Source organism: Pipistrellus kuhlii, unplaced genomic scaffold (assembly GCF_014108245.1).
Source record: "Pipistrellus kuhlii isolate mPipKuh1 unplaced genomic scaffold, mPipKuh1.p scaffold_m20_p_74, whole genome shotgun sequence".
Lineage (NCBI taxonomy): Eukaryota > Metazoa > Chordata > Mammalia > Chiroptera > Vespertilionidae > Pipistrellus > Pipistrellus kuhlii.
This window is the reverse complement of record NW_023425578.1, coordinates 110,410-127,946: the sequence shown is the minus strand read 5'-3', so window position 1 is coordinate 127,946 and position 17,537 is coordinate 110,410. Positions and strand designations below refer to the sequence as shown.

At 64.5% G+C, this 17,537-nt stretch overlaps 1 protein-coding gene across 2 annotated transcripts in view; it reads right to left on the bottom strand.

Annotated features, from left to right (window-relative positions):
- The window catches only part of BCR (BCR activator of RhoGEF and GTPase), a 52,552-nt gene extending 35,015 nt beyond the window's left edge, over positions 1 to 17,537 (bottom strand). The window contains exon 1 of one of the 2 annotated variants that reach the window (XM_045576118.1): positions 16,086 to 17,537. In XM_045576118.1, the coding sequence (XP_045432074.1) occupies positions 16,086 to 17,436 (1,351 nt within the window). In that variant the 5' untranslated portion in view covers positions 17,437 to 17,537. The remainder of the gene's footprint in view (positions 1 to 16,085) is intronic. The other variant, XM_036422933.2, reaches the window with a different exon arrangement.

Here is a 17,537-nt window from a genome sequence, read left to right as displayed (position 1 = left end):
CCACACCGGCTTCGGCTATTTCCTTTTCTTTTTGTTTTGTTTGCTCACCCTCTCCTGAGGACATGTTCCCCCGGATTTTTAGAGAGAGGAGGAGAGAGAGGGAAAGACAGGGAGACACATCGATGTGGGAGACACACATCGATTGGTTGCCTCCTCCTGCACTCGCCCCGAAGGAGCCTGCAGCCGAGGTACACGCCTTTGACCGGAATAGGACCTGGCAGGCCGGTGCTCTATCCACTGAGCCACACTGGCGAGGGCATCTGACATGGTTTAAAAAGACAACCTACGGGGACGGAGAACAGATGGCCAGCGGCAGGAGGCGAGGAGGGTGTGTGGTTATTTAAGGGGTTTTTTCCGGGGCGATGGAAAATTAACTGTATCCTGACTACCCTGAGAAGGCGTTAAAAATCACAGGACCGCCCTCCAGGCCCAAGGAGCCCGTCTTCCCTTGTGACGAAGTTAAACGTAAATAGATGCCGTCTAAAACGGAGTCAGAGGGACTCTGGGCCCCGGGGAAGGCCCTGTCCGAAGAGAAGGCGCACACCGGCCAGGGCGGGAGCTCCGAGCCAGGCCGGCCAGGCTCCGAGCCGGAATTCTGCTGGGAAGCTCACCGGCTCCAGGAGGAAATGAATCACTGACGCTAGCGCAGCCGAGGAGGAGGCTGAGTGGCGGCTGAGCCGTGCCCGCCCGTGCCCGCCCCGTCCCCGGAGGGCCCTCCCCCGGCGGCAGGGCCTCCAGGTCCCGGGACGGAGCAGGCCGGGGGCCAGGGGAGCGTGCCAGGCTGGTCCGGGAGGTTGTTTGTGTGGGTTTGCACCCGCCTATTCCCAAGGGCTCCGAGGCGGCCCCAGGAAGCAAACAGCGCAAAAGGCAGGAAGCAAAGCCCAAGGGCCCGAACACGCCTGGGGTGTGGCCGCAGGACGTGCCCCCGGACGCGGACCGCCCCACACTGCCTGGTGGCACAGGCCCGGAGAGGGCCGAGTCTGGGATCGGCGCCGTGGCACAGCTGGGGGTGCGGGACCAACCACAGGACCCTGTGGGCCCCGGAGGTCCCTGGTCCGACCCCCTGATCCCCCCCCGCGCCCCCCCCCCACCCCCGCTGGCACATGCTGCGATGCCCGATGGCGAGAATGGGCTACGAATAGCGGTCAAAGGGGAGAGGCACAGTCTGGGGCATCTCAGCTCCTCCAGACCCACAGGGGTTCCCCCAAACCGAAGTCCTGGACAGCGCCCAGCACTGGCCGGCAGGGGGCACTCAGGCCATGCCCTCACCTCCGGGGCGGGCGGGAGAGCCTGGGGCCCTGCAGTCCGCCCTCAGCCTCTGGCCGAGCCCACACCCTGCACCTGGCCTGCCCAGCGCACTGCCAGAGGGCTGTGAGGTGCCGGGGGGTCCACCGAGCCAGGGGCCCCGGGGTGCCTGGAGAGGAAATCCCAAAATAGCCACAACGCGCTCCTCTGTGCTCGGGGACGGCTCGGGTCCAGGCTGCTCAGCGCCGGGCGCTCTGTTTACGTGCAAGAGGGGGACGAGGCACAGGACACGCCTGACACCGAGCCGGCTCGTTAACAAGGACCCACGGCCCTGGCCGGTGTGGCTCAGCGGATAGAGCGCCAGCCTGCGGATTGAAGGGTCCCCGGTTTGATTCCGGTCCAGGGCACAGGCCCAGGTTACAGGCTCCGTCCCCAGGGTGGGGCGTGCAGGAGGCAGCCGACGCGTGATTCGCTCTCATCATCGATGTTTCTCTCTCTCTCTCTTCCTTCCTCTCTGAAGTCAAGGACACACACACGGGCACACCCATGAGGGGGAGGATGGGTGGCCTCAGCACGGCTCAGGGCAGACTCGGCCACCTCCTGCCGGGCCCGCCCTCCGGGCAGCTGCCCAGTGGACCGCCCGATGCCAGGCCTGCCCGCCAGGCTTCCGAGGCTGCCCGCAGGGTATGTGGCTGAGAGGCCCGGAGACACCAGAGAGAACGGGAACTCCAGCCCCCTCCCGCCCCCTCCCGCCCCCGGCTCCCCCGGGCTGCTGGGCCAGGCGCGGGAGGTCTCCGGGCGGGTGGAGGCATCACAGGGGGCAGGGGGTGGGGGCGGGCTCCCCTTCATGCCTCTGCCCTCCCTGGGAGAGGGTCTTTCTCACTCACAAGGCCACTCAGAGGGCACTCTGGGATGCAGGTGGAGCTGAGCTTTACTTTTTTTTTTTTTTTTTTTTTTAAATATTTTACTTTCCTTTTCTAAAATATATATATTAAATATATTATATTACTATATATATATTAGACGTATATTAAATATATATTATATTAAATATAAACATTAAAATATATGCATTTAAATATGTTTTATTGATGTTTTACAGAGAGGAAGAGAGAGGGATAGAGAGCTAGAAACATCGATGAGAGAGAACCATCGATCAGCTGCCTCTTGCACACCCCCTATTGGGGATGCGCCTGCAACCAAGGTACATGCCCTTGACCAGAGTCGAACCCGGGACCTTTCAGTCTGCAGGCCGATGCTCCATCCACTGAGCCACACCGGTTTGGGCTAAAAATATATTTTTATTGATTTCAGAGAGGAAGGGAGAGAAAAACATTGATGATGAGAGAGAGTCATAGATTGGCTGCCTCCTGCATGCCCCACCCTGGGGATCGAGCCTGCAACCCAGGCCTGTGCCTTTGGTGGGAATTGAACCCAGGACCCTTCAGTCCGCAGGCCGACGCTCTATCCACTGAGCCCCACCGGCCAGAGCCGGAAGCTGGGCTTTAGAAGGAATGGTGTCCACACTGTGCCGTACCCAGACTGCCAGGCAGGACCCCGGAGTCACGGGCAGGTGTGCCGCTGACACGCCGCGTCACACATGTAAATGCCGTCGGAAAACCCGGCTCTGAGAGCCGCAGGGGCCGGGAGGCGGCCCCAGAAGGTGCCCGGGCACCGGCCGCGCCCGGCTTCCTGTTGTGGACGCGGTGCCTGCGTGTGCCGCTCGGCACCGGCTTCCTCCGGGCCGCATGGAGGGCAGAGATAACCGGCCCTCCCGGCCGGCCGCCGAGATAAGGGGCACCCGGGCCTGGCCGGCCGGCTGCCCCGGGAGAGGCAGGAAGGGGCGGCCCCGGAGGCAGGGCCTGCGCCAGGCTTTGCCGGGGGACAGGGAGAGGGGGTGGGGGAAGGGCTGGCGCCGCCAGATCGCAGCCCCCGGCCGCTCTGTGCGGGAGGCTGGGGGGGCACCATTGGGGTCCGGCCACTGACCCTGCCCTCTCACAGCTGGCGCCACACCCCCGTGTGCCGGGAGGGGGAGACCTGGGGGCTCCCCGCCAGCTGGGGTCTGGGGTGGCAGACCCCATCCACCTGGCCTCCCCTGGTGCCCGCCTCCCGGGGCCGTCCAAGGGCCCAGCCCCCCAGGAGGGCTCCCGCTCCCCCTCCCGCCTCGGGGTGCACGGGCATCGGGACCCTGCCGTCCCCTGGTTCCCACTCTTTGCTCCTTGGCTTTCTCTCCGCCCCCCGGATTATTTTTAAAAGACCGGGTTTCCTGTTTTCACCGTCTGGCTGGCCGGCCCGTCCGTCCGTCCGTCACCACGGCCATCAGGGCAGGGGCCGGGCGGCGGGCGGCGGGCGCGGGCTGGCACGTCGCAGGCCTCGGGCTCCGTGGAAACCAGGGATTAGCCGGCCACTCTCGCCCGCTCCAGCTGGCCGCCCGGTAAACACCGCTCCCCCACGCCGGGCGGGGCCGTGACCTCTCCCACCGGCCGGGGCCTCTCCCTGCAGCCAGGAAACGGGCGATCCATCCCGGCTGCGGGCGGCCCCCTGCCCTCCGAGCGGGATCATCCCGGGACAGAGCAACCTGGCCTGGCCTGGCCTCCGCTCCCGCCCTCCCCTCCCCTCCCCTCCTCCCCTCCCCGGCTCTGCCCAGCCGTGGGGCCTGGACACTAGCCGGCTGCCTGGGCGGGGAGGACCAAGGGCCACCTCACCTGCCCCATTACGTGTGGCCCGAGTGGCCAGCACGCTCTCAGGTCGGCTCCCGCCGTCACTGCCCAGGCTGCCGAGGCCTCGCCTCTGCCCAGGACACACCGCCCCCGGATCAGGAGGTCTCACGCACCACAGGGCCCCGCGGAGGGACACTGCCGGGCAGGGGGCGTGCCAGCCAGCTTCCTCTGCCTTACACACTGGGGATCTCACAAACCTTGCCCGGTGGCCCTGGCTGGTGTGGCTCAGTGGGCAGAGCCGTCAGCCTGGGGACAGAAGGGACACAAGTCCGGTCCCCGGTCAGGGCACAGGCCCGGGTTGTGACTCCATCCCCAGTAAGGGGGCGTGCGGGAGGCAGCCGGTCCACGATTCTCATCATGGACGTTTCTCTCTCTCCCTCTCCCTCCCTCTCTGAAAGCAATACAAATATATTTTTAAAAACATCTTGCCCAGAGCACTCTGCAGTTGTCCCAGGCACTGTCCCAGGTCGCCCCTCAGAACCCTCCCGTGGCCTCGGGGAGAGCGAGAGGCTGACCAGCAGCAGGGCTTCTGGGGGGGCTGAGGGGAGCTGGAGGGATTGAGAGAAAAAGAGAGAAAAAAACCTCATGGACATGGACACGTGTTAAAACCGCCAGGGAAGGCGGGGCGAGGAGTGATGGAGGAGGCAGCGGGGGGCGGGGCTGGCGTGAACATTGAGGGGAGACCTGAGTTGGGGTGAACACACGACAGAGGGTACAGGTGACATGTTGTGGGACTGGGCGCCGCCTGAACTCTGTGCCGTCCTGTTAACCGTCATTACGACAAATTCAGTCAAAAAGGGAACCATTCTTCTCGTGGATGCTTCTGTAGGTGAGAGAGAAGCATGGATCTGCCGCCTCCTGCACGCCCCACGCTGCGGATCGAGCCCACAACCCGGGCACATGCCCTGACCGGGAATCCAACGGTGGCCTCCTGGATCCTAGGGCGGTGCTCTAACCACTGAGCCGCACCGGCCGGGCAGGACCCAGTGTTTCTCCACAAGGCGGACTCAGGACCTTGGGCCTCAGCGCTTCCTGGTGCAGCAGGTAGGCACGGAGGCCTCTCCTGTCGCAGCCGATGGCCCTGCCTGGGAGGGTGGGAGGGGAGAGCGAGTGGCTACGGCTCCCGCCCACGGCCCACGGCCCTGCCCAGAGGCCCAGCCTTCGGGGAACGCCCTCCCTCGTCCTCACAACCGGCCCGAGCGTGGGCAGAGCGCGGCTTCCGGGTATTTGTTTATTTAACGTTTTGGGTTTGAAACACTTTCGACCGCGCAGAAGACTCGGGAGAAGAGCACAAAGAGCCGTCTGTCTGGGGAAGGGCAGTGACCTAAAAAAAGGAGCCGGAGGAAGAGACAGACAGACAGACAGACACACCGACCGCCCGCGTGCCCCGGCTCTGACCACCGGGCCGGACGGCACTGCCCGCGGCCGCGGGGCCCACGGGACGCCCCCTCGTCCTGCACGCGGCCAGCCCTCACCGGCACGGCCCCTCGGGGAGCTGGCTGACCCCCACCCCAGGGCCCGGGCCCCTGAGGGGTCAGCCCCGCCAGCCTCTGTCCGGGGGACAACGGAGGGCGAGCCCCGAGGAGCGCCAAGCCGCCCACGGCGAGTTCCACTGTGCTCCGCGATGTCCACGGGTGCCCGGCCGGTGTGGCTCAGTGGTGAGCGCTGACCTAGGAACCAGGAGGTCACGGTTTGCCTCCCAGGTCAGGGCACAGGCCCAGGCCGCAGGCTCCATCCCCGGGGTGGGACATGCAGAAGGCACCGATCCATGGTTCTCTCTCATCATGGATGTTTCTCTCTCTCCCTCTCCCTTTTCCTTCCTCTCTGAAATCAATAAAAAAATATTTTGTAAAAACTGAAACCGGTTTGGCTCGGTGGATAGAGCGTCGGTCTGCGGACTGAAAGGTCCCGGGTTCGATTCCGGTCAAGGGCATGAACGTTGGTTGCGGGCACATCCCCGGCGGGGGGTGTGCAGGAGGCAGCTGGTCGGTGTTTCTCTGTCATTGACGTTTCTAACTCTCTATCTCTCTCCCTTCCTCTCTGTAAAAAAATCAATAAAAATATATTAAAAAACGTATTTTGTAAAAGGTGGTATGTTCATAAATGGAATATTGTTCAGCTTTAGAGAAGGAGGCAATTCTGACACATGTGCGAGTGTGGATGACCCTTAGAGACAGGGGACACAGAAGGGCGGCCACGGAGGGTTTTGCTGTGTGAGAGGCACTGAGCGCCGTCGGACGCACAGAGCCAGAGGAGGAGCCGGCACGGGGCCGGGCGGGGCGGGGCGGGGGAGGCTGGTGTGTGCTGGGGACAGTCCCTGTGGGCAGATGAAGGCGTTCTGGCGACGGCTGGTGGTGATGGTTGCTCAATACGGTGCCTACCCTTTGTGCCAGTGAACTGTGCCCTCTTACACATTCTTTCCCAACCGACAAAGAAAAGGGGCAAAAGCAAAGGTCGGGACCCCCTCCCTGGGCGGGTCTGGACGGTGAACACTCACCAGCACAGGCCGCGAGCCACAGGGTCCCCCAAAGCCCCGGTGGCCCCTGGGACGGCCGCCTGCTCCCTGCTCCCTGCCCCCGGCTCCTGCCCCCGGCCCGGCCAGGCCCATCAGTGCCCAGGCTGGCACTCCCTACGGATTCCCCAACACGCACCCCACGGAGAACACACGCCCCCCGGGGCGAAGGGAACGAACGTGGGCTCCTGGGCGCCACGCGGAGGCTGTGAGCGGCCAGGCTGGGGTGCGCAGGCTCGGCTACGGGGTTCCCTTCTCCTCGGTGCCATGGGCTCGAGTGTCCCCCAGAAAGGTCACGGGCACAGAAGGGCTCTGTTCCCAAGCAAAACAAAACCGGTCAGAAAAACAAAACAAAACAAAAAAAACCCGCGTGGAAACGGACACGCTGGGCTTCCCCAACTCTGATGAAAAAGGCAGCTCTTCGTTGTCCTCTCGGCCACTTAAAAAAAAACAAACACGCCAAAATCACACACCAGCCGAAACACCGGTGTGGCTCAGTGGACAGAGCGTTGGCCCTCGGACTGAAAGGTCCCGGGTTCGATTCCGGTTAAGGGCATGTACCTTGGTCGCGGGCACATCCCGGGTGGGGGGTGTGCAGGAGGCAGCTGGTCGATGTTTCTCTCTCATCGACCTTTCTAGCTCTCGGTCCCTCTTCCTTCCTCTCTGTGGAAAAATCAATAAAATACATTTTTTTTTAAAAACACACACAAAAACACACACACACACACCAAAAACACACACCGGCAGCCAGTGGTGCCACGCTCGCACCCCCTCCTGCTATCGGTCCTGACACGGAGAACAGCGGGACCCCGGACGGCCAGCCCCTGGGTGGGTGACTCCTACGGGTGATTTCTCGTCTGCAGATGAGGAGACAGCGTCCTCCGTCAACTCTCAGGCGCGCACTTTTCTTTGTTAATGTGCTCTTACTGATGTCAGGAAGGGAGAGGGGGAGGGAGAAACATCGAGGAGGAGAGAGAATCACGGATCGGCTGCCTCCTGTGCGCCCAGCCCTGGGGATGGAGCCGGCAACCCTGGCCTGTGCCCTGACTGGGAATCGAACCGTGACCTCCTGGGTCATGGGTTGGTGCTCAACCGCGGAGCCACGCCGGCTGGGGTCTGCTGGCACCCTGATCGTGGCCGTTTAGCCTTCAAAACAGCGAGGAACAAAAGGATGTTACGTATAAGCCAGCCGGTCTGTGGTACTCTGGGACAGCAGCCCAAATGGGCTGATCAGAGCTTTGATCAATGAGTGACGTGTCTTTAAAAACTTTTCCTGCCCAGCTGGCTGGGGGCTTTAGCAGCGAAGCGTTGACCTAGGAGCCGGGAGGTCCCCGGTTCGATTCCCGGTCAGGGCACAGGCCCGGGTTGCGGGCTCCATCCCCCGTCGGGGGCGTGCAGGAGGCAGCCGGTCCCTGATTCTCTCTCCTCACAGATGCTTCTCACTTCCTCTCCCTTCCTTTCTGAGATCAATAAAAATATATTTTAAAAGACAAATAAATAAAACCACTCATGATGGAAAATTTCAAACACATACAAGAAACAGAGAACAGAGGGCGTCCTGGGTGCCCCGGGCCCCATCACCCGACTCCCGTGACGATTCACCCGGGACCCACCATCAGCAGGGGGGGCGGGCGGCGGGGGAGGGGGTGGAGGGCCGGGGAGCTGGGCCCGGGGGCCGCCTCCCCCCGGAGCAGGTTCCTGGAGGGAAGCGGCCTCGGGGAGAGCGAAGACCGAACCTTCCGGCCTCGCAGGTTCCAGGAGCCGTCACGTGAGCCGCTGAACACGGATGTGAGCCGCCCACACACGGCTCAGCCGCCTCCTGCCGTCATCACCAGGAATCCGGGGCGGCTCCCGGCAGAACGGGGCCCACGGGCTGAACCCAGCCCGTCGACACCTGCTTCCGTGTGACCAGGGGCCTGAGGATGTTTTTTTATGTGTGTGTGTGTGTATGTTTTTTAAATATATATTTTACTGCTTTTTTTTTTTTTTTTTTTTTTTTTTTTACAGAGAGGAAGGGAGAGGAAGAGAGAGCTAGAAACATCGATGAGAGAGAAACATCCATCAGCCGCCTCCTGCACACCTCCCACTGGGGATGTGCCTGCCACCAAGGTACTACATGCCCTTGACCGGAATTGAACCCGGGACCTTTCGGTCCGCAGGCCCATGCTCTATCCACTGAGCCACACCGGCCAGGGGCTGAGGACGGTTTTAAAACGATTCCACGGGAGACGGTCCCTGGAAGCTGCTCCTGTCCCACAGCCTGGATGTGGCCTCTCAGCCACACCGTCCTCCATGAGTTACTACCTGGCCCTTTAAGAGGAGGCCCGCCAGGCCCAGCGCTGCAGAACAAAGCGCAGAGGCTCGAATGACCGAACACCCGCCTCTGGTTGAACGCCAGAGCCTGCCACGGGCGGACAGACGCGCCCCCCCCCTCCCTGCGGGGTGCAGCGGGGCGCAGATCCTGGCCGGAGCGTGGGATCCCGTTACAAAGCCGAAGTCCCCGGCCCGGGGGGTGGGTGTCTCCTTCCTGCAAGACCACAGAGCAGGCACACAGGACCAGCCAGCCAAGCACGCCAGGGGGAGAGACAGTTCTGAAGGAGTCCGGCCGGCGTGGCTCAGTGGTGAGCGCCAACCTATGAGCCAGGAGGTCTCCGGTTCGGTTCCCGGTCAGGGCACAGGCCCGGGCTGCAGGCTCGATCCCCAGGGTGGGGCGCGCAGGAGGCAGCCGGTCCATGATTCTCTCTCATCATGGATGTCTCTCTCTCTCTCTCTCTCTCTCTCTCTCTCTCTCTCTCTCTCGCTCCCTCTCTGAAATCAATGAAAATCTACTGAAAGGAAAGCAAGTTGTGAAGGAAACACAGACCTGCACGGGGGCATCCTCGCCGGCCAGCACCGACGCCTTCCTGTCCTCGCGCTGTCCAGCAGACCAGCCCATCCCGGGCGGGCCGGCTGGGCACCAGGGCAGGCCCCGCTCGGGCTGGCACTGGGCATGCCCAGAGAGCTGCCACCGTGGGACGCGAGCCTCGGCCTCTGACCCCGGTGGGGCCTCGGTGACGAAGGGCCGACGGCCCCCGGGGACCCACGTCCCTCCGGCACCGCGGCGCCGAGATGCACGCAGCCGGCACCGCGCACGTGAGCCCAGCGGGTGTCAGCGCCAGAGAGAGGGCTGCTCCGCTGGCTGGGCACCAGCTGGCACTGCCAGGCCTCCCCCTGCCAACCACCTGCCCGGACACCGTCACCTCTGCCCTGGCAGACGCCTCCCTGTGGCCCGGGCCCCGCATGCCGGCACTCGGCCCAGGGCACCCCTGTCCGGCTCCTGAGCGCCCGTGCCAGCCCCGGGGCCGACCGAGGGGTTTGTTGACCCCCGCGCCTCCGGCTAGTGGGGCAGGCAAGGACGCTGACGATCAACCAGAGCCAGCGTGCACGCAGAGCCAAACGCTGCCATCCCAGCAGCCCCGGCCCCCAGCCCCCGGCCCCGCAGGCAGCCGGACCCAATCGGGGTCTTTCGCAGCGACGGCGCTGGGACGCTTGCCAACGAGGTTTTCCGAGCGATTTCCCGGGATCGCGGGGTGACGTGATTTAATTCGGAATCACAACGCTAACGGGGTCCGAGGAGAGGCCGCTGCAGACAGGTGGGCAGCCCGGGCCCAGGGCGTGGGAGCCATCTGCCTCTGCACCCGGACGGCAGCCGACCACGGAGCGAGGAAGGGGAACTCGGAGCAGGGAAAGGAAAAGGGGGCGCCCCTGCGCTCTAGGGCCACACCCCGGGATGGGGGGCCCGAGCCCCCTGGGCGGCTGGCTCACAGCTGCAGTGAGTCCTCCAACACGATGGGTGCCCGCTGCCATGGGGGACACCTGGCCAGTGTCAGACACAGCCAGTCCTCTCCCCCCCCCGCAGCCCGGGCACCCCACTGCCCCCTCCAACGGCAGCCGCCTTGCTGTGCCTGCCCCCCCACCCTCAGCCCGCACAGCCGCACCGCCTCGCCGCAGGTGCTGGGGCACGGGGGAGGCGTCTGAGCCTCGGGGCCTGGCCAGGCTCTTACCAGCGTCTCTCCCGTCTGTCAACCCCTTCCCCACCTCAGCGCTCCGCGTCCTCGGGGCTTCCCTCCGAGCCAGGCAGGACCTCCCGGGCAGAACCACATCCTGGGCATGTGCCCTTGACTGGAATCCTTCAGGCTGCAGGCCGATGCTCTATTCCACATGTGTCAAACACAAGGCCCGCGAGCCAAATCCGTCCCGCCAGGCCTTGCAATGTGGCCCGCACCGCGCTGTCATCACTGCACTCCGCTGCGTTTCCATCACAATGACAGTTTATGACTGTTCAGTAAACCATTCGGCCCGCGATTTAGGCTGGATTTTGGATTTTGGCCCCTTCTCTGATTGAGTTCGACACCCCTACAATATCCACTGAGCCAAACTGGGTAGGGTAGCTTTTTTTTTTTTTTTTAATTTTAATTTTTTTTTAACGACAGCAGAGGCTGGGCTGCAGTCTACACGGACAGCCAGGGTGGGGGCCAGTCGAGCACCCCGTTTCCCACAACCACTCTGCTGACACCTCCGGGCTCGGCAGCCCGGAGCAGAGAAAAGCTATGAAGCTATGCACGCGCACGCGCAGGCGCACACACACCCCCGCCCCGGAGCCCAGGCATTTGCATGGACACAGACGTGAGCTCCTAACGTCACGTGCTGACCTGCTGACCCAGAGGCCGCCGTCAAGATGAAAAGCCCCAGACCTTTCCCAGGCGAACCGCAGCCCAGCCCAGCGTGACAAACACCCTCAGCCCTGGCCGGTGTGGCTCCTCCAGAGGGTCAAGGGCTGCACTCCGGTCAAGGGCACAGACCTTGGTTGTAGACTCTTCTGAAGCCCGCACCCTGGCTGGGGTGCATGCAGGAGGCAACCCATCGATGTGTTTCTCCCACATCAATGTTTCTCTCCGTCTCTCCCTCTCTCTTCCACTCTCCCTAAAAATCCATGGGAAAATATCCTCGGACGAAGATTAAAAAAACAATAAAAATACAATAAAAAAAAAAAAAAAACCACCTTGAAGCTTCAAAACAAAACAGCTCTAAAAGGGAACAGCCGAGGACAGCCCCTGGGCCTCACCGCCGGCTTCTGTGCCCGGAGCCTGCGCACCGGAGGGCGTGGGTGTCTGAGCTCGCACCGCGGGGCCCAGGATGGCCCCACCGGCCAGTCCCGTCTCGGCCTTTGATGTCCGAGGTCTCATTAGCGGGCAGGCCCCGTCCTGCCCCGTGGGAAAAGTTCCAGAAACACGGTGACCTCGTCCCCGAGGAATGGCTGATTCACGCACGCGCGCGCGGAGGATACGCCATGCTCGGCGGGAGAGGAGAGGCAACAGCCGCTTCCCACCCACGTGTCCCCTGCCCACCCCGGGCGGCTCGGCTGGGGCACTCTGGTCTGGGGGCCACGTGTCTCTCTCTCTCTCTTTTTTTTTTTTAATTAAATTATTATCTGTGTACATATTTTACCATTGCCCCCCCTCCCTTAGATGCCCTCCCTCCCCAGAGTTTTGTGTCCCTTGGTTGTACTTATATGCATGTATACAAGTCCTTCAGTTGATCTCTTATCTCCCCCAGACGTCTCTCTCTTTTTAAAATATATTTCTTTATTGATTTCAGAGAGGACGGGAGAAGGAGAGAGAAACATCAATGATGAGAGAGAATCACCTCCTGCAAACCTCCTACTGGGGATCGAGCCCGCAACCCAGGCACCTGCCCTTGGCCGGAATCGAACCTGGGACCCTTCAGTCTGCAGGCTGGCGCTCTATCCACTGAGCCAAGCCGGCTGGGGCTGGGGGCCACGTCTCTGGGCATCTGTCAATCGCACCCCGACAGCTGACTGACAGCGTGTACCTGCCAATGAGAAAGCGGGCCCCTCGCTGGGGTCCCGGTGGCCCAGCCCAGCAGTGGCCACGCCCCCAGCAAGCCGGGCGCTTCCTGAGCAGTCAGAACAAGTGCCACCCCATTCACCTCCCCTGCCCGTTTCTGGAACCCCCGGCTGCCCAGGGCTCCGCCGGCTGGGAGGCCCCGGCCCCCACTTCCTCACACACCCCTTTCTGGAGCCCCACACCCCGCTTTCGTTGGTTTGTTGTTGTTGTTTTAACCCTCACACAAGGATATATTTTCCCATTGATTTTCAGAGAGTGGAGAGAGAGAGAGACATCGATGTGAGAGAAGCACACCGACGGGTTGCCTCCTGCATACACGAGCCCTGACCCAGGGAAGAGCCTACAGCCCAGGTACATGCCCTTGACGGGAATCGAACCCAGGACCCTGCGGTCTGCAGGCGGATGCTCTATCCACTGAGCCACACCAGCCACAGAGCCCACGCATTGCTTTCTAGAGCCTGGTCCAGCCCTTCCTGGGGCCTCGCTCGCTCTTCCACAGGCTGGGGTCTGGCGTGGCGACTCGCGCCATCTGGCCTCGGAAGCAGGGCTGCAGGAGGGGAAACCAGACACGAGGCGTATGTTCACCATCGCGACCCAGCGCCTCAGGCTGCACCCACGGCGGACCCCCGGCTGCTCCGGGGTGAGGACAGGCCGCCCGGCTGCTCGGCGGCGAGCTGCCGGCCACGGGCCTCCTTCCCTGGCTCCCACCAGCCCGGCCAAGAGCACGGTGGCCTCAGATCTCACACCCTTACCCCCAGGGTGCTGGCTTCCAGAACGTTCACTCTATAGGCACGTATGCACCATATGTGTAACGTGCAGGCAACCTCCCCTGTCGTGCCGGCTCCCCAGGGGACCCAGCAGGGCCGTCTGCACAGCAGCATCGGGCATGAAGGGGAGGAGAATCTTCAAAAGCTCTTCTCCAGCCATGGCGGAGCTCTGCAGTCAAGCATCCCCACTGAGCTGTCCGTCCCTGGCCCCGTCCTCTCCTCCCAGCGGCCCCTCGGCTGGCTCCTGGCCACCTGGAGACGCCTCCTTCCCAGCACGCCCTGGTCACCGGCCTGTCCCCGGGCCAGGAGCCGGACACGCCGTGCAAGAGGCTGGCTCCTGGGTACACCTTCCCCGCCAGGCCCATCCCTCTGCGTCTCCCACGGCCTGGCCTGCTCACAGGTGGGCAGGGCTGCAGGCACCCCCCATCCCGGTCCCTGACGGTTAGGACAGAAAAGTGGGTAGAGGGCTGTGTCTTGCCAGCAAGCCTCCTCTCCGGGGCTCCCCCGCCAAACCCAGGACATGTGGGAAGTTAGAGAACCCCTTTCTCTGGCAGATTTGCAAAGTGAGAGAAAAACAACACCCCTGGTGGTGGCTGGCCCTCCGTGGCCGCCCGCAGGCAGGCAGGGCCGGCAGATCCCTGTCAGGCACTTAGAGATCCGTGGCCGCCTCCCCACCAGACGGAACAGGACCTGCTAGGCGGCCCGGCTCCCGACATGCAGCACCCCGACCGTCCGGCACAGCAGGTCCCCGTACGTGTGCACAACAGCTGACGGAGGTCCCCTCCCCTCCTGGGGGGAGGGTGGCTTGTGCCCTCTCTCCGGAGACCCAGCTCACCCCACTGTCTGCAGAGAGACCAGCCCCAGCCCCTCCGCCGGCCGCCAGACCCTGGATTTAGGGCTGAGCGTCTGCCTCACACCCCCTCGGGCCCGACCAGCCGATGGCACGTAATTATAATCTTGCTCCACTGGCCACTTTGCTACACAGGTGGGGGGTGTCGCAATCTCCGGGCCTCAGACCCCGGCAGGTGCGTCTCCTCGGGCCCCAGCCACCACCCCTGTATCTGCTGAGCTACAAGCGGGGGAAAGGGAAAGATGGGAGAAGCATGTTCCCGGGGACCCACGCACATCACCAGCACTCCCAGCTCCTTCTTTTCCTATTGTTTTTCCTTCTCTTTTACTTACTGATCTATTTCCTTTACTTACTGATTTCAAAGAGGAAGAGAGAGAGAGAGAAACATCCATGATGAGGAAGAATCATGGACCGGCTGCCTCCTGCACGCCCCCCACTGGGGATGGAGCCCGCCACCCGGGCCTGTGCCCCCACCGACCGGGGATGGAACCGTGACCTCCTGGTTCCCAGGTGGACGCTCCACCGCGGAGCCACGCCGGCTCAGCTCGTTAATGACAGCCTCTGGAATGCGTCCTCCTGTTCCCAAAACAAGGGAGTCATCCTTCCCGAGGCAGGACACCTCGTAAAGTGTGACCCAGACTTCGCTCCCACCCTGCCGATGACCTAAGTGCTCCGGGGCCTCGGAGGGCCGAGCCGGCCGGCTGGCTGGCTGGCTGGCTCGCTCGGGCCCCAGCTGGCAGGGCAGGGCGGGTACCCAGTGGCCGCAGGGCAATCCTCCAGGCCCCAGCCGAGCCGATGTGCCTACAAAGCAGGTTTCTCAACGCCACAGCCTTCCTCCTCCACCCCTAGAGCCTCGTCCAGCGGCCTCTGGTCCCACACGCGGCCCCTCCGGCCGCAGCCCCGCCAGCTGCCCATGGAAACCCGGCTTCGGGATGGGAGGCACCTGAAACAAACAGGACGGAGTGCTGATCCCAAAAGGCGGCGGCTCCAGAGCCAAAAATAGCCTCACTCGTTTCAAGAGAGCTCTGACCAATGAAGCACACACAACTCCATCAGCAGAAAAGAAAGAAAGAAAAAAAAGAAAACCAATGAAGCGGAAAACCAGTTCAGTCCAACAGGGACTGGGCTCCGGGAGCTTCCCGACAGGCTCACCCCCGCCCACCCTCCTCCTTGCCCCAGTTACAAACTGGCTCACACCCAGCCCCGTCACCCCCATGCCCACGGTGTGTGCACACAGCCCGTCGATGTAACCTCCGGGTCGGGGCCAGACGGGCACTGGGAGCCGAACATCAGCCCCCACGAGCCCTGGTCCTCGGGGCGCCCCGGAGCCAGCGAGTGAGCAACGATGGGCGATGGCCCCCACCAGGGCCGGGCGGATGGGAACGGGTGTGGCTCTCCGCCCCCACTCCCACCCGCCCCCTCGGTGTTTTTCGGGGGCCCACTGAGTCAGAACTACCTGTCACCCCACTTCCTCCTCATCTGCATCTTCACCTGCTGTGACTTGACTTGGGCCGCTGGCTGGCTGGCTGGCTGGCTGGCGAACCCGACACTGGCATGGCTAGCGCCTCTAGGGTTCCCCCAATGTGTCACCTAACTCTTCCGGGACGGGAACTGGGGGGATGCCCAGCACACAAAACATCGGGAATAAAAGCACCAGATCTAGCCGGCGGCGGCGGAGAAACCCTCTTTATTGATAGGGTCCCCAAGGCCTAGGGGAGTGAGGGGTAGCTGCCCAGAGCATCCTGGGACCCAGCCCCACACTTCAGAACCCAAGGAACCGGCGGCCTCGGGTCCCACACACCGCCCCCTCCTCCCACCGCCACCCCATTCCCAACCCCAGGAACCGGCCCTGGGGAGGACAGAGGGCGGGGATGGCTGGTCCAGGCGCAGGGACCTGCAGGGTTCGAATCCTTCCGGTCCTCAGCAGCACCGGACACTCCCTCCAGCAGCACCTGCCCATGCCTCCTGGCCTGCAGCATCTCCCCCCCCTTTCCCAGTCCCTCCCGCAGGCTCCATCCTTCCCAGCCAGGGGGGCCGGGGTGAAGCCCCCCTGAGACTTCGGCCGGCGATGGCAGGGGTACCCACCTGCGTCTCCGGGGAAGGCGCTGTCCCCGTCGCTGGGCCAGATCTGCCCGGTCTTGCGCACGCCCACGATGGTGGCCTCGGACACCACGACGGGGCCGTGGCGGTGGCGCCGGGGGCACTGCGGCGTGGGCGGCGGGCTGGGGCCGCTGTCCAGCGACTGCTGCGAGGTCTGCGAGGGCGAGCGGCTCCGGTCGCGGCCCGGGGGGCGGCGGCGGCCGGCGGCGGCGGCGGCGGGGCTCGGGGACACGCGGCCGGACTGGCCGCCGGACGACACGTCCTCCTCCTCCTCCTCCTCCTCCTCGCTGGACGTGAGGTTCTCGTTGGAGCTGCAGTCCGGCGTGTAGCCGCCGCCGCTGTCCTCGAAGCTGCGGGGCGAGTAGGAGCGGCGCGGCCAGGTCAGGCGGCGCTCCGGCGGGGGCTCCGCGGCGGGGGCGGCGCTGCTCTGGCTGCGCAGGAGCCCCGGGGCGCCCCCGGCCTCGCCCCCCGCCGCCGGCGGGCCGCCCACGAAGACGCTCTGGTAGGGCTGGTGCGGCTCCAGCGGCGGCCAGGCGGCGGCCGGCACCAGGTTGTCCCGGAGGAAGCGCGCGTTCAGCTCGGCGTCCTCGTAGTCGCCGTCCAGGCCGCGGGGCGGGCTGTCGGCGGGGCGCGCGCGGGGCTGGGCGAGGGGCGCGCCCCGCTGGCCCCTGCGGCGCTCCAGCTGCATGGCCTGGCTGCCCAGCGAGCTGATGCGCTCCGACACCTCCTTGTCGTTGACCTTCACCAGCCCGCGCTCGTGGTGGAACTCGACGTTCACGTAGAAGGGCTGGTCGGCGGCGGCGGCGGCGGGGTCGGCCTTGCGGACCCTCTCGAAGTTGGAGCGGAGCGCCGCCACGCTGGTGGGGGGACCCCCGCGGTCGTTCCGGTCGTCCCGGTCGGCGGCCCCGGGCCGGCGGGCGGGCGCGGGCCTGGCGGCTTTGCCCGGGGAGCCCTCTCCGTCGGGCCGGGCCTCGGGCGGCTCCTCGGCCGGAGGAGGAGGAGGCGGCGGCGGGGCGGCGCCGTCGGGGGGCGGCGCGGGGCGCGGCGCGGGCGCGCGGGGCTCGGCGGCGGCGGCGGGGCCGTCGGGGGGCTGCGCGGCGCCCCGGAAGCCCCAGCGCTGGCGGTCGTAGCTCTTCCGCTCCTTGGCCAGCAGCGTCTGCAGGTAGATCATGCGGAAGCGCTCCTGGTTCACCTCGCGCTCCAGCCGCCGGATGGAGGCCCGGCAGCGCTCCAGCTCCTGCTCGATGTCGCCCGCCGAGCGCAGCTCCATGCGCGGCGGCTCCGAGTCCGGGAACTGCGCCCGCCACGCCTCGGCGAAGCCCACCGGGTCCACCATGGCGCGGCCGCTCACCTGCGCCGCCCGGCGGCCGCTGCGCGCGGGGCGGGCGGGGATGGGGGGGGGGGGCCCGGCTCAGCGGCGGCGGCGCGGCGGCCTCG